This window comes from Alligator sinensis, unplaced genomic scaffold (assembly GCF_000455745.1).
Source record: "Alligator sinensis unplaced genomic scaffold, ASM45574v1 scaffold659_1, whole genome shotgun sequence".
Classification (NCBI taxonomy): Eukaryota; Metazoa; Chordata; order Crocodylia; family Alligatoridae; genus Alligator; species Alligator sinensis.
The window spans coordinates 304,408-319,706 of NW_005842265.1; the positions used below are offsets into that span (position 1 = coordinate 304,408).

At 46.0% G+C, this 15,299-nt stretch overlaps 1 protein-coding gene across 4 annotated transcripts in view; it reads right to left on the reverse strand.

The window, feature by feature from the left end:
* IQSEC3 (IQ motif and Sec7 domain 3) overlaps positions 1-15,299 on the reverse strand; it is an 88,594-nt gene that overhangs the window by 9,836 nt on the left and 63,459 nt on the right. For all 4 annotated transcript variants that reach the window (XM_025209062.1, XM_025209063.1, XM_025209065.1 and 1 more), the window contains 3 exons: positions 3,980-4,102; positions 3,045-3,211; positions 587-726 (listed from right to left, as the gene is read on the reverse strand). In XM_025209062.1, the coding sequence (XP_025064847.1) occupies positions 587-726; positions 3,045-3,211; positions 3,980-4,102 (430 nt within the window). The remainder of the gene's footprint in view (positions 1-586; positions 727-3,044; positions 3,212-3,979; positions 4,103-15,299) is intronic.

Here is a 15,299-nt window from a genome sequence, read left to right on the forward strand (position 1 = left end):
CATGTGTCTGGTTTATGCCGAGTGTGCACAACTGCTTGTCCTTCTGTTTGTAACTTTCTGGCCCTTCCTTCTGCAAATTATTTTGCACAGCTTGGGCCAAAAGGTGTGTTTTTGCATTACTCACTGGTGACTTTGAAGGAAATCACCTCTGGATTTGGGGCTCTGTTAACCCTGCAGTCCTCAGGGAACTCATTAGAGAGTTGAGCTAGACTGCTCTCAGTCAGACTTGAGCTTCTGATGTCCTCACAAGACCTGAAAGAGACTCTGAAGCCCTGTGGAGCTATCTCTGAGGCATCAGCAGGCAGGGCCAGTGATGAGATTCTTGGCCAGGCAATTAGTGCACCAGCTAAGCCAAATTCTGGCCAAGGAGACCCAAACCAATTAAGAATGAAGGAGAGAGGGAACGAAGGCAGCAGGACAGACAGGAGTGAGGGAAGAGAAAGAAGAGATTTCAGGAGAAGGCTGAGTGAAGAAGGGAGGGCATAAGGAGGCAACAAAAAGAGGAGTGAAGGGAGGAGAAACAAAGGAGATTGCAGGAGTGAGGGAAGCAGGGGGGAGCAGCTCTCGGCAGAGGGCAAGAACTTACAGTTTTCATCCCCACTATGGATTTCTCCACCTTGGTGACATAGGTCACATGGTCCTCATTGGATTTGAGCTCTTTCTGTTGGATCCTCTCATAGATCCCCACCACCAGCTCCCGAGGAATGTCAGCACCATCATCCACCCCTGCAAAACATGGGGAACTTAGGGCAGGCTGAGCAAAAGGGAAGAGCTGGTGGCCCCCAGCACAAGTTGATGGTCTGCTTTATACTTCACATCTAGGCAGTGTGGGGAGGGTGCAGAGACAGGAATCATCTCTTGCTACTATACTGTCTTCTATTCTGATATAATAGGCTTTATACATCAGCCGGAAGGGAAGACATCAGGATAATGCAGAGGATTTCATTATTCCCCTGCTCTGCATGGTGGCTTCTTTCCATGTGTTCCCTTAGGTTTTATAGCCACAATTTCATATTCATATATCTCGGGCCATTCAGCAGCAAACCTGAATTGATTTTGTATATTCATAGACTTTAAAGGTGGAAGGGGCTATTTAGGGATCCAGACTCTACTCCTGCAAATGTGGGACTGAGTCCAGCTGTGCTTTTAGTAGTTACTTTGTCTAATCTAGTTTTAAATGCCTCTGCTGGCTTCAACCCCTTTTGTTCAGAGACTGCTCCACAGTCTAACCTGCATCATCATCCCGATAGTCAACCTGCATTTTCTTTGTCTTCATTCCATCCCATTCCTCCTAGTCATAGTGCCTCAGATCATCCTGTGTAATTCTTCTCCTCCTCTCTGGTGTTCACAGCCTTCAGGTACTTACTGAAGACCTCAGTAGACAAACTTATCCTTATGGTTAGCTTTCCCACAGCCTAGCTGTTCCTATGAAGCTTTCAGTCTTTCCCTCATAATAATCACTCCCTTCATACTGTTCTTTATTTATCCCTTTATACCGTTCTATATTTAATTCCTTCCCATTCATCTACACTTTCCTGGGATTGTCATACTCAGATTTGAGGACCACACACTAGCTGCAACACACTCACCAGTGTGTTTATAAAAATACATCATCATCTCCTGGTTTCATGGCTGACACCTTTGTGAACGCAGACCAAATGCTGTAACACTTTGAGGTGATGCTTGTAAACTGGGGCTGAAACTGGGGTCCTATTTGGGCTGAACTGTCCAGTCCTGCCTGTAATGTTCCTCCTGTGGATTTGGCAGAGCACAGTCTATTATGAGCTGGCCATGATGGAAGTTCAAGCTGACTAAATACCTTGTTATGCGAACTAAAAGCCAGCTGAAGGACTATATGTAAAAAGTTAATGCTAAAGAACAATGTTTTGAATTTCAGGGAGACACATAGTGAGCTACTACAGGGAAAGGTTTTAAGTGTAGTTTCATGTAACATTTTCCTTAATGACCTGGAAGGGGGGGTATAATGAACATATTAATCTAATTTGTAGCTGATGGTGTAGTAGAAGGTGTTCTGAACAGCCAAGAGGACAGAAAAGCAATACAAAGGAGCTGAAGGAGGCTAGAAACCTGGACAGGAAATAAAATGAGATTAACTTTGGGAAACTGCATATGGAGAAAATTAAGCTGAAGATTAGATAATCAATAGGAGATGGGATCATGGAAAGCAGCAGAGCTAGAGGTGAAAGTGAATGGCAAATTGGACATGAGCTTGTAGGGGGATAAGATATCAAAATGGGCCAAAGCAGTTTTCAGCTGCATTTGCAGAGGCATCATATTATGGTGCTGTGAGGTAATAGCAACTCTGTGTATAAGCTTGTTGTGATTCACAACTAAAAATATGCATTCAGCAACTTATTACTGAGACAGGAAGAAACTCAAGAAAGAGCAACAAAATAGATCATGGGCACTGACCTGCATCAGAGATGATTAAGAGGAAATGTATAGGTGCAGCTTGGTTAGGTGAAAACTAAAGCAAGACTCAAGATAAGAGACTAAGGGTGTGAATACCAAGAAGGCCAGGGATGAATTAGAATGGTCCAAAATGATGCAGAGGAACTAAAAAATAACAGCATTAAATTAAGAAAGACTAAACATCAGGGAAGCATTGTTCAAATATTTGAAGCAACAAGGAGGGGAAAGATTTGTTTAGTGTGAGCCCACAAGATGTAAATACAATGGCACTGAGCAAAGGAAAATTTGAATTGCATGGACAACTTCCAAACAGTGTGAGATAATAAACTGTGATAACAACTTTCAAGAAAAGCAGTAGAAACCATAAAAAGAGAAGGCTGAACAAGATTGCTGGAGAATATACTGTAATGAACAATCTGCACTGACTCCACAGGCTGATGGACTAGCTGGGACCTACCAGGTCTTTTCCATCTCAAAGCTTCGGTCACTTACTGGGGCATAGCGAGCAACAGCCTAGGCTGAAGAAGGCCTGGCTTGCCTTTAGCTTCAGCCCTGGCACATGCAGGATTTAGAGCGCCTGGAGTCAGAAACTAGGCAGAGCAGCTCCCTACCTCTCAGGTTGCGGATGAAGTCCTCCAGCATCATCTTCCGGTCAGGCTTGATGTTGGGACTGTACATGTCTGTGTTGAGTAGGATGATTGCAAAGGCCAGGATGAAAATGGTGTCTGGGTTGTGGAACTGCTGGACCACATCTGGATTACACATGCAGTATCTCTGGCTGCAGTAGGGAGGCATGAACAGACATGTACTGTCATGGGTATTCTACTGTCAAATCAAAGACTCATCTACCCCTGCATTATGGCACCTGCTCCCTTTCAATAGAACCACCTCACGACGAAGCACATCCCTCCCTTGCGCCACATCTGCCTTCACTTCACAGGGACTAATGGGCTCATCCATCACAACCACGCTGTGCCATTTAAATTCTAGTCATACAGCCCCCTGGGGACCTGTGCCTCAGAAATTCTGTACAGGCTGGTGGAAGGGAGAAGCAAGGCTACAACCTCATCACTCATCTAGCTTTTCAGGGGCATAGGACCCCTAGGAGGGCACTGAGATGAGCCTCATGGTATTTCTCTAAGTGCCGGGCTGCAGTTGGGTGTGGAGGTGTGTGGGTCACAAAAGTGGAAGTAGGAAGGCTCCTTGTATGCTCTTCCTCCAGGGCATCCATGTAAAGGCCAGTTCCCCCTGGTCCCAAGATGCTGCGTGCTCTGAACCTCATGCTATCTTTCTAGCAAACATTTTTTTGCTTTGCACTGTGAATGCCACTTAATTCCAGTGAGAGAGATGCTCTGCCATAGCAGGAACTGCCCAAAGTTGCCCATCAGCCAATATTTACCCTGCTTTCTGTCACTCCCTCGTCACCCCTTCACTGTTACCTATGTCCTGCCCCATGTCTGTTTCCACCCTGCTCAAGTCCAGTCTTCTCAGTGCCAGCAGGGCCTCAAACAGCTAAAGGAGTGCTGAATCGCAGCCATGCGCTTACCTGAAGGCCTCAATTAACCGTTCAACCTTCTGGGCTTCTCCCTGAACACGGATGTGGGCCTGGAATTTCCGCAAAGCTTCATCCAGCTCCATGCCTGAGAAATCCATTTCATCCACCACACAGCTAAGGGGAAAGAAACAAAACCTCTTTTAGCATTAGCCCAACAGTAACACCCTCTCTGGGGAGACCCAGCAGCAAGCTTATTGATTGACACCTTGAGAATTAGAGTTGCCAAGGAAACAGTGCTAATTCACTATGAGAGGCAACTAAACCCTGAAAACTGCTTACTTTTACAGGACATGGAGAGGGACAATGACCCCAACAAAACTTCCGGTGGAGTCTGCAGCAGGTGAGCATTTCCTGTGAATATCCATTTATTTACTTATTCATAGATCTCCAGTCTACTGGCCATCCCTTACACACGGATAGATCTCCCTCAATACACCCATTCACTAACTCACTGCACAATTCGTCCACAACCTGTCCCACCTATCCATTCCATTCCTTTGCTCCAGACTTCCACCCAGTTATCCCCACACTTTCACGTGTCCACTGTTTTCTCATGCATTCATTTCCCTTCGCCATCCCTCCCCTCCTGATACCTCCTCACTCACCCCATACTGCAGTAACAGAATATCATCCATCTCTTTCAAGATCAAAGCCAGCTGGAAGGAAATAGGGAACAGGAGGCTTGGCATACGAAGGCTGCACAACATGCCAAGGCCATGTAAAACTCTTTTTGCTCATTCATACAAATACTAGTGATGCAAATCAGTTTAGTGCACCTGTTACCCTAAACACCCATCCATTCTACCTGTCTCCATCTACTCCATCAGTTACACAACCATTCATATCAATTTCATAATATCTCTGAGCATCCGTCCCACCTCCAATCATTTCATCTTTCCATCACTCACCTGAACAACCTGCACCCTCTGTACCTCCATAAGAGACTCTCAGTTCCAACCTCTGATTTCATCCCCCATCAATCTATATTGCTTTTGTCCCATATCACTCATTCCTGTCCAAGGCACCCCTTATTCAGACAGCAGTTTATCTATACATCCCATCAATACAGCTTTCACTCTCCTCTTCACCCATTGATTTGCCATTCAATAAACAACTTTCAGTTCTTTCCACCATCTCCCATCAGTCCATCCCCATAAACCTGCATTCCTCTGTCTTTTTTTCTTCCCATTCTCATCTCTTCAGACAGTTTTCTCCATTATATCCCCACACACACTCTCTCCAACCACCGCACTCTCTGTTTCTGCCACTCCACCTCATAAATAATTGCTGAGTTGATTTATAGGAACACAAAGATAAAGGACTAGAAGAGACATCTTGGCTTATTGAGTCCAGTCACTATTACTGCAGGCAACATGCCATATGCCTTTCATGAACTGATTAAATTACATCTTAAACTCCTTGGGCTTTTTGCCCCCCTGCCCTGTTATTCCTAATGGAAATCTGTTCCAGAACCTCACTGCTTCAATGGTTAGACACCTTCTAATTTCCAGACTATATTAATTCACATCCAGTTTATGCCCATGAACTTGTGCCAACATTGTTCTTAATCTCACCTCCTTCCCTGGTGTTTACCTCCCTGATGTACTTAGAGAGAACAATATCTCCTTTCAGCTTTTGCTTTGCTAGATTAAATGAAGTCAGGCTCTTCAGCCTCAACTCATATGATATTGCCCAAGATTTTAGTAGTCTTTCTCTGCACCTGTTTCCATTTGAGGTCATCTTTATTGAATACAGATAATCAGAACTGTACACACTAGTCTCACTGGGGGCCTTGTTCAATGACATTAATGCTTCCTTATCTCTACTCAAAATACTTCAATTATAGGACATATGAGACTTGAATTTTCTTTGTGCATGATTGTATCATATGATCAGCTAATAAACCCAGCTCTTTCTCTTTCTTGTGTTGTTTCCAATTAATTACTTCCCACCTTGTAGCATAGATTCCTGTAATGACTTTATAAATGGATACCTTTGCCATTTATTTTATACAATTTTATCCTGTTTCTATTAATGCCATTCTCTTGATTATCTAGTACTTCCTGTATGAGGTTCCAAATGAGAACTGCCCTCCAACTTTGTGACATCCTTTGTTCCAGGTCATTAATGAAAATATTAAACAGAATCAGTGCAAAGACCAATCCTTGAGGGACTCCACTAGGAATCCCCTTCAAGCCCTACAGTTCCCATTTCTGCATAGCCTGTTGTTATTTTCTCTTGAGCCAGTTCCTTATTCACCCTGAAGTTCTTGTTTTAGTTTGCATCTTCTGTAACCTAACTTATGATTTCCCATGTAACACCATATCTAATGCTTTAGTGAAGTCCACAGTAATCCACCACATTTCCCTTGTCTAGAAAATCTTTTTTTTATTAAAGAAAGTTGTCATGTTAGTCTGGACTATCAACCTTCAGACTGCATTTATCCCATCTTATGTTTATCTCCATATTTTTCCTTCAAAAGGTCTTCTAAAATCTTGCATAAAATTGAGGTAAGACTCACTGCTGAATTTGGGACCATGATCCTTCTGCATCTGATGCCTGGGTTCCTATAACCCTCCCAAAATACATCACCCAGGCTCTCTCTCAACACAGTATGGACATAGATAGAAGAAAGGAACAGAGAAAAGAGAGGGAAAAATTAGTGGGGCTGGTGTCTCAAAAGGGTCTTTCTGTTCAAGAGATGAATCACAAAAACAATCAGAAATGGCTTATAGAAACAGAGAATTCATGTCTGTTCCTCCTTTCTCCCCCCCCCCACTTCCCCACCACACACTCTCTCTCTCTCTCTCTCTCTCACTCTCCTGCCTTCTCTTCCTTTTGTTATTTTTATTTTTCCAACACTTGCACTCATTGTCCCGAGGGAGGACATCAAGGCATCTTGCTGCTCAGCATTTAGGTTTGATAGCAAGAGAAGCTTTACTCTGGTTAATCATTAGTGGGTGCATAGCAGTAGCCACCTTTGCAGATGTAGCATTTAAAAAAACCAAAAAAACCCCCTTGCCCAGTGCATTACATTTCCTTGCACTGAACTGCAATGAAAACTCCTGCTATCATTGCTGATGGGATGGACACTATAGAGAACCAAATAGATCTGCCACTGCAGCATCTCTACTTTGTCTCCCAACTCATGAAAGCTGAGCCTTTCTTCAAGACTCAGTTCCAGCCTGTGGCCTGCAATCCCATGAAGTAGGCCTAAGGTCTGCACACCTTAACCTGTTTACATGTCTCTTACCTACCACCACTAACTTATCATTCACAGCCCTCCCCAGACACTTTGCTTTAAGACCAAACATACAGCCTGTGAACTAATTTTGGCCCACAAAACTGTGACATCGGGCTACTCAAAGTTGGGGTGTGGGGCTGGTGGAACATGGCCTGCTGCAGAATTTGGGGTCCATTAGCCCTGATGGACATGGCCATCAGCAGAGGAAGGGTGAGTGAGAGCTGTGTAGAAAAAGTCCTCCCTTGTCTGCCATTGCCCAACCTGCTTGGCCACTCCCTGACCCAGGCTGCTGCTGCCACCAGACCCATGCCACTTCCCTAGACCTGTGCCACCACCCCGGGGCCTGCACCACTGCTGGTCTGCTGCTGCTGGCCTCAGACCCCCACTGTTAACACCAGAATAGTTACAGATGCTACATGCCCCTAAAGATCCAGCCCAGGTCAGCCCCTACAATCCAGATCCAGCAGAGGGCAAAGAGTGGGTTTGACACCCCTAGTTTAGAACATCACACTTCCTCTCCTTGTGCAGGTGCTTTGAGTAATGGAGTCCCTTTGAATAAGTGCCTCCTTTTTTCAGGTGCCACCACTAGCAAGTAAATTAGCACTTTATGAAAAAAATGGTTCAATTCACACCTCAGAGCTATTGTTTCTGACTCAGTGAAAGCAGGTAGGTCTTGCTGCACTGGTTACACTCACTTTGTATTTTAAAGGTTTTCTTCACAACTGTTCAAGGTCCAGATTTACTTTTCTTTCACTTGAGTCTCTGGAAGGTAACTTCAAGGGCCAGGGGAGGATCCAGAGGGGCTGCAGTGGCACAGTCACACCTGCCCCCCCTTTCAGACCACACCATAGGAGTAGACAGGGACTATTTTAAGTCCCTGAATCAGGTAAGAATTCCCCTGTCCCTTTCCCTCTGTGCTTATGGCATGTCCCCTCCCCTCCCATTCTCCACTCTTTCACCAGCTGCTTTCACTGTTCTTGCTGTCCCCAGCAGCCCTAGGAGTATGGGGGAGCTCCCAAGCTGCTCCTACCCTGCTCCAGCTTGGTTGTGTGTGGAGCCTAGCTCATCCCAAGACAGCAGTAGTGTGTAGGTTCACCTCCCTGCCTAATCCCCCTGTGTGTTTCCTGCCAGCCCTGGAGCAGGTATGGGGAGGAGAACCCACCGTTACTATTGCCACTGGCTTTCTCCAGATCTGAGCCTGGCTCCCTACATAGAGAGGTGCAGGAGCAGCTCTGGAGCTCCCACATAGCCCCCAGGGCACATGGGGACAGTGGAAGCAGTGTGTGGGGAAGGGGGAATGGGAGGGAAAGGAAGGGGAGGTGCTGCTGAGCATGGAGGAAAGGGGAGGAGGTGTCAAGAGCAGGGGGAAGATTCTTATCTGATTTGGGGACTTAGAAAAAGTCCCTGGCTTCTGCTCCTGCAGCATAGTCTGTCCACCCCAAGGAGGTTGGGAAGAAATTGGGAGCAGGTGTGCAACCACCCTTGCAGCCCTAGTTACTGCTTCCACACATCCCCCTTCACAAAATCCTGGATCAGCCCATGCCAAGGTTTGTAGGTGCCTTCCTGCATGGTCCTTTGCCCCCTGCCAAAGGAGCATGTCCCACACACTGAGAAACAGAGGGCTGGTAGAATGGCTAGCAGGGGGGACAGCTCGGCCTTCCAAACATTCCACTAGTCCTGCACTTCATTTGTCTCCTAGGTTTACTTAGGTCCCAGTGGAGCTTCCTGTGGTGTTTAGGAAGTGTTAGCTGTCATGTCTAGATGCTGGTTTAATGGTACCTGACTCTATAGTATTCTTCATGAAACTGCAGCAAGGAGGGTCACGTGTCTCTCCAGAGTTGCCTTGACTAACCTAGCTAAGTCACCAGCTGACCTTGTGTTCCCTGGGTTCAGGTGAGAGATCATGTAGCTTGCTTTTATTCACCAGAACTAATGGATCTTGCTTACTCTTCCAACATAGCACCACTGCACCTGACAGGTGACTATGCCAGTTGGTTAAGAGAGGCAAGGAAGTGGGGGGCAGCGTAAGTGCCTGACAAGATCCCCTCCAGATACCTCATCAACTAGGACTCTGAAACAAGTCATGAAAAGATCCTGCAGTCCATGCAGAATTGCAATCATCCCAGTACATGGTGGGGATTCGCCTCTGGGGGCACATCTACACTATCAAAGGGTTGTGCTGGGGAGTGCTTTAGTGAACCAGGCCCACTCACCTGTGCTACATCCTGAATTTGAATTCAGGTATTTGTTACAGTAGGGCACAGGCACATGCCAATAACCTCAGTGTCCATACAGTGCTCCTTAGCATGTCCTTGACACTGGGAACTTATTCAATGCTCCAGAGAGGTCAAGGTGGTGCAGATGTAAGCATGCAAGGTGATAGGCATGGGCCTCAGAACCTCATCTCTGTGCCTGAATCAAGAAGCTCCCAGCAACTGGGGACATAACAGAGAGCCCAGGATGCAAGTGTCATACACCCACAGGGGATCTGATTCCAGGTGCCATGGGACTGACCAAGGTAGGACCCAGGGTCTGGCAGTTAATAAGATAACTTTTCCTTGTTATACAAGTCAGAGTTAGTGCCCTGTGGGCCTTGTGCCCCAAAGTAGCATGCCCAGAGGCACACAGGATGTATGTTGAGGCATCATGCTAGTGATGATTGTGCCGTGAGCAGTTTGCCCAGGACTAATCACAGCCATAGAGACTCATGGTGAGAGAGTTCTGAGAAGGCAGGAAGCAGCTGTGCTGTGCAGGCCTTGGATTTGCTCGGCTGAGTGCAATGACCTATTTTCCAGCGTTTCCACTCAGGTGACAATGCAGCAGGAGCGGGGCTGCAACTAAAAGCGTTTGTAATGAACTTGCAGCCCACGCAAGCAGCTGAGGAGAGGCAGCCAGGTGGAAACTCTTAAAACCACAAGACACAAAGATATGAATAAATAACATCCCCTTCCCCAAAAAAGAAACACAACCTCGGGGCAAAATGGGAGAAAGAGTTCGACTCGCACAAAGGAAGGCTGCATGGCATGTGCCAGCCCTGCCCACACAGAGATGCCACACTGTACACACTGCCTTCCATGCAAAACACACTGCCCTCCATGCACAGGGGGACTGGGCCAGGTGCACAAGTCGTCCTCACCCAAGGGATAAGGTTATAAAGGTTATCCCTCCTCATTGAGCTTGGTGCTAGTCTTTGCAGAAGACCAGCTGTGCCGTGCATTTTGGCCCTTCCCAGATTCATGTGGTCACACTGTGCATGCCAGCACACTTGGTGGTGAGACACCAACACCACACGTATAGCCTCCCTGGCATGATTCAGATTGTGCTTTGCATGCCAGCTCTTCTGCCTTGCAAGAGGCTGGACACTAGCTCATTTTCAGTGGGAAAAGTTGCACAGTGGTTATCATCTTTTAGGTCTCCCCAAAGGAGGCAGCTGATCCCACACAAGGGAGGCTACAAGTGCACACATGATTATGTGACTTGTGCCTCACTACAAGATTGTGTAGACTACATACAAGACTGTTGTACAAAGGCATCTGCTTTCTGTTCAGGGCATTTTCTCAGGAGCCCTTTTAATGGGCTCTGTGCTGTGTTTGGGTCTCTTCATCTTCTGTGCCTATGGCTTTGCTCCCACAAAGAAGGCACAGAGGCACCCTTGTCTCCTCTATCCTCAAGGCATGATTACTCTTTAGATAGACTGAAGCTGTGGGATCACCTCCAGCAAAGAAGCTGTTACACAGTCACTACTCAGATCCACCTGTACTGCAAAGCTCCTGGGGATTCTTCACAGGGAAGTTAACTCCTCAGGATGAAGTGTTTTGGGGGTGAACCCTCTGCTAATCCGAAGAGAGTTTAACGAGTAAAATAGCAAATGGACTTCCTTTGAAAAGAGCCACCTCTGTGTGAATCCAGCTGTGAATTTACATCTCCCAGGAGGAAGCCCTTGTCCTCTTGCTTCCTGTTAGAGAAAGGGAAGGCAACATGCATCTGACAATGAGGAGAGCAGCTCGCCTGTAAGGAGAATGCGTCAGAACTAACCCAGTGCTTACATCTTGTCAACAGCCTGCCCCCATTCACCACAATGTCTCCTACATTTAAAAAACCCCTCCTTTGAAAACAAATGAATCAGGACAGCCATGTCTAACCTTCCCCAAATCCTGTGACCCAGAGCACAAGTCAGCTAGCTGCAGTGGCACGCCAGCTCTGTTCATGGCATGGGATCATGTGAGCTAGCTCATGAATGAGTGAGGGACGCATGAAATTCCTAAGACAATAGCATGGGAAGGGAAAGAATGAAAGTGTACAGAAAAGGATGAATGAAGGAGAAAAAGAAAATAATGAAACAATGAAAGCACTAAAGGCAAAATGCAACATTTAGAGGGCACGGAAGAAAGAACGTAGACCGCCTGGAAGAAAGAACGGGAACGTTTCTTGTATTAAAAACATGTGTTAACCTATTTTATTTAGTGTAGTCCACACACACGTGGGATGTGTTTGGAATTTGATGCACAGGCATTTGATACACAGGCTGGAATCAGACCGGTGGTCTAGTGGCCACATGGTACAACACATGCTGGGATTCTAGCTCTAGACCCTTAGTCCTGGTCTGGCTGTGTAGAAGAGAATGGGCCACAACATGTTCTCTAGTAGCTCTGGTTGCCTGACTGTAGGTGTGATGGGAATAGGCTCCAATGGGAGATCATTGATCCCCTTCTATCAAACATGTGCTGGGAAGTCTGGTTGAGGAGGGAATGAGGGCATATGGTGCAATTTTCAGCTTGCCTACATGGGGACATTTACCAGTAGATTACGTTGCTAAATTCTCCTGGATAAATAAGTCCTTAGGCACATAGTCCTATGGACTTGTCCATGTGAAATAAGGTGCTTTTGAAAATCCTCCCCCACTCCTCCCAGCATGTTCAAAAACTACAGAGTTCCCTAGAAACCATTTAATTGATCATACTTTAGATAAAAGGAAATTAGATGAGAAATTTCATTGGATGAAAGGCAAACTGCAATGCCAAGCCTTGTAGGGACTCATGGAAGTCTTGCAGTGGGAGCGCAGTACACAAGAAATGTACCAGACATCATGCACTATAAAGATCTTTACACCTATATCTATGTAAGCTGTACTGTACATTCTTGTCACTTGCATCTGCCTGCATTTGCTGGACATACGTGGAAGAAGTCATGTTTTTAAAGGACGGTGCAAGATGTATCTGCACAATTATCAATTCTTTATATGACTAAAGAAACAGGCATTGGGTGGTTCACCCAGTGTCAGCTAGAAGAACTTAAGAGCATTAAAATGTCCCTTGAAGCCAACAGGAGTTTCCTGAGTAAGGGCTTCATGCTGAGGCTGGAGTTTGTGACAGGGAAGTGCATGAGGGAGGCTGGAGACTTTCATGGTTGTTTTAAAGGCTGCCCTATTATTTATTTATTTGCCTGGGCTAATTTAACCTGCCTATGACAGGAACAACACTTAGAGTACACATTTCTGACATGAGTTTTCAAGCACTGTTTGTATAAACTACAGCTAAATTAACACAAGAATTTGCATAAATAATTGAGATACCTCTGAAACAACAAGGGGCTGGATTTCCAAAACCAGGCCTGTGTAATTTGTATGAGTAGCCATTACCACAGTGCACACAGTCAGAGTTGCTGTGTGTGATGATGTGTGTGCATTTAATGTCTACAGCCAGCACCAATGTGCTGTTTCTAGGGTGCATGGTACTGCTAGCAGCAATACCAATTCCTGTCCTCCATCCCCACAAGCACTCATAACAAAGTGGCTGCTGCTTCTGCTAAGAGAAAGAGGGAGGTCACTTGTCCTGCTGACAGCACTATATAGATGTAGCCTGTCTGTGCAGGCTACAGACATGGAACACACTGATGCACAGAGGCAATGAGCACGCTCATAGAAGAACAATCACACAGGGCATCACTGGTGCTCTAACACTCTTGTATTAATACAGGAAGCGAGGGACTGGGATGGAGGAGAAAGATTCTGCTGTGGACTCAGTGAGGCCAATTATCCTCTGATTTATACCAGTACAACTCCATTAACTTGAAGGGAAATGCTCTGCTTTACACCACTGAGCAACGAGTTGGACTGATTTGATGTTGGGAAAGCACTTAGCTTTTCTGTGCCTCAGTTTTTCCCGTTTGTAAAATGGAGCTAAAGATACCCCATCCCCCTTGTTGAATGCAGTGAGACTCACCACTGAGACATCCCACTGGAGCACTAACTGTGAGTGAGGGTGGCAGGGCCCAGGGACACTAACACACCAAGGCACTTGTGTTATAATGAAAAACCCAGAGTATATAATTTAAAAACACAACATCTACTATAGATTTGAGCTGGGAGGCAGAGCCTGAGCTCCGCAGTAGGAACCCTTTTCATTGGCACACTGCTTGTTTTTCCAAGAGACGAAGACACGGTGAGAGTGTAGGGAAGGCAGGAAGTTATCAAGATACTGCTATCACAACAGCCTCACTTCTTGTGCTGAGGCTGCACTTGGATATCAACAGAGAATCTGTCTGGAGATGCAGCCCACACATTATTTGCTGGAGAGAGAAGGAATTACTTTTATTTGTGCTCTCAATATGAAAATATTTGAGAGAACATGCATCTCAGTTATGACCAGATCAATATACGGCATATACCCAGTATATTAAAAGCAAGGCAGGATCAATGTCAGGTACCAACAGAAAAAAAATAACCCTGATGTACAAAAGAGAAAAGCCTTAATGCTCAGACCCAAGTTTGGAGCCTGATTTCACCAAAGTTCGTGGGAGATTGGATTTGAGTTTCCACTCCACTGTACCCTATATGAAACATGGGGGTCCACATTCATGGCCCTGGGGTTCAGACCTACCTATGATTTACAACAAGATATTTAGTACAACCTTTCAAACCTCATGGAAGGAAACCTCCTCAGAGAACTATGGCACAAGGTAATAGAGGAAACTTGTCTGAGGCCCTAATCCTGTCAACAGTGTGCACCTCCTGAGACAAGGTGCTAAGTGACCTTGTCTCCCACTGCCTTGATTGTCAGATGGGTGGGGGCTCCTTTGTTCCTAATGCTGTTCATCTCAGATGTCACGTTTGCCATAGTGCAGAGACCAGTGTTGTATCTAAATGCAAACCACACTCTCTTTTCTTATCCCTCACTTGTAGGACAAAAGGTTGTTCAGAGCTAAGGAAGAAGCAGAGGTCCAAGTAAGTCACCTGGGCCAACTGGGAAGGGGCAATCACTCTGGTTGAGAATCACTGAATTTCCTAGCCCTACTGCTCAAAGGCCTAGCAAGGCTCAATGTCAGATTGGTAATAATCCTGAAGACTATGATGGGGAGGAGGACATGAATGGCTAGAGCCTGGCTCTGGAAGAGCATTATGGCAAAAGGAATCTGAAGGATGAAGCACAAACCTGACAGAAGGGGAACGTGCTGTCTGAGAGACAGATTGCTCACAGAAACAAAAAAGAGCTAAGATCAGTGGAGCCTAGCAGGATTCAGTACCTGAGGAGGAAACGCAGGGAGCCAGGGGTTCAACTGGACAAGTGAGCAGAACTCAGTAGGAACAGGTGTTCTACAGTCACCTGACCAAGGATCTCAGAGCACTTCAGAAACACCAACAGATTCAGACTTGAGATTTATCATCCCCTTAAAAAATGGAGGCTAAGCCCTGTGCTCCAGTAGTGAGAGTCAGTGACAGGGGCAGGAAGAGAACAAGTCACCCTGTCCATAATGATAGGATGGTATGCCCTGTGCCCTGGTGTCCACTAAAACTTTCCAAAAAGTGCCTCAGGGTATTCCTTTAATATCTGAAAGAATCATGGGCTCTGATCTTCCTCTTGCTCACCCCAGACTTACCCCCTTCAAAGCCCTTGCACCAGTGCAAACTTAGAAATAAGCCTGGTGCTATTGTACTTGGCCCAGCCAGAAGAGCCCTGGGGAAGGAGAAGCTGAAAGACAAGGACAACAGTTTCAAGTCACTAGGGCTGAAGATGGCATAGGGGCTGTGCTGAATCCAGATTTGGACAGAGGGAATGAAGATGAGGGGAC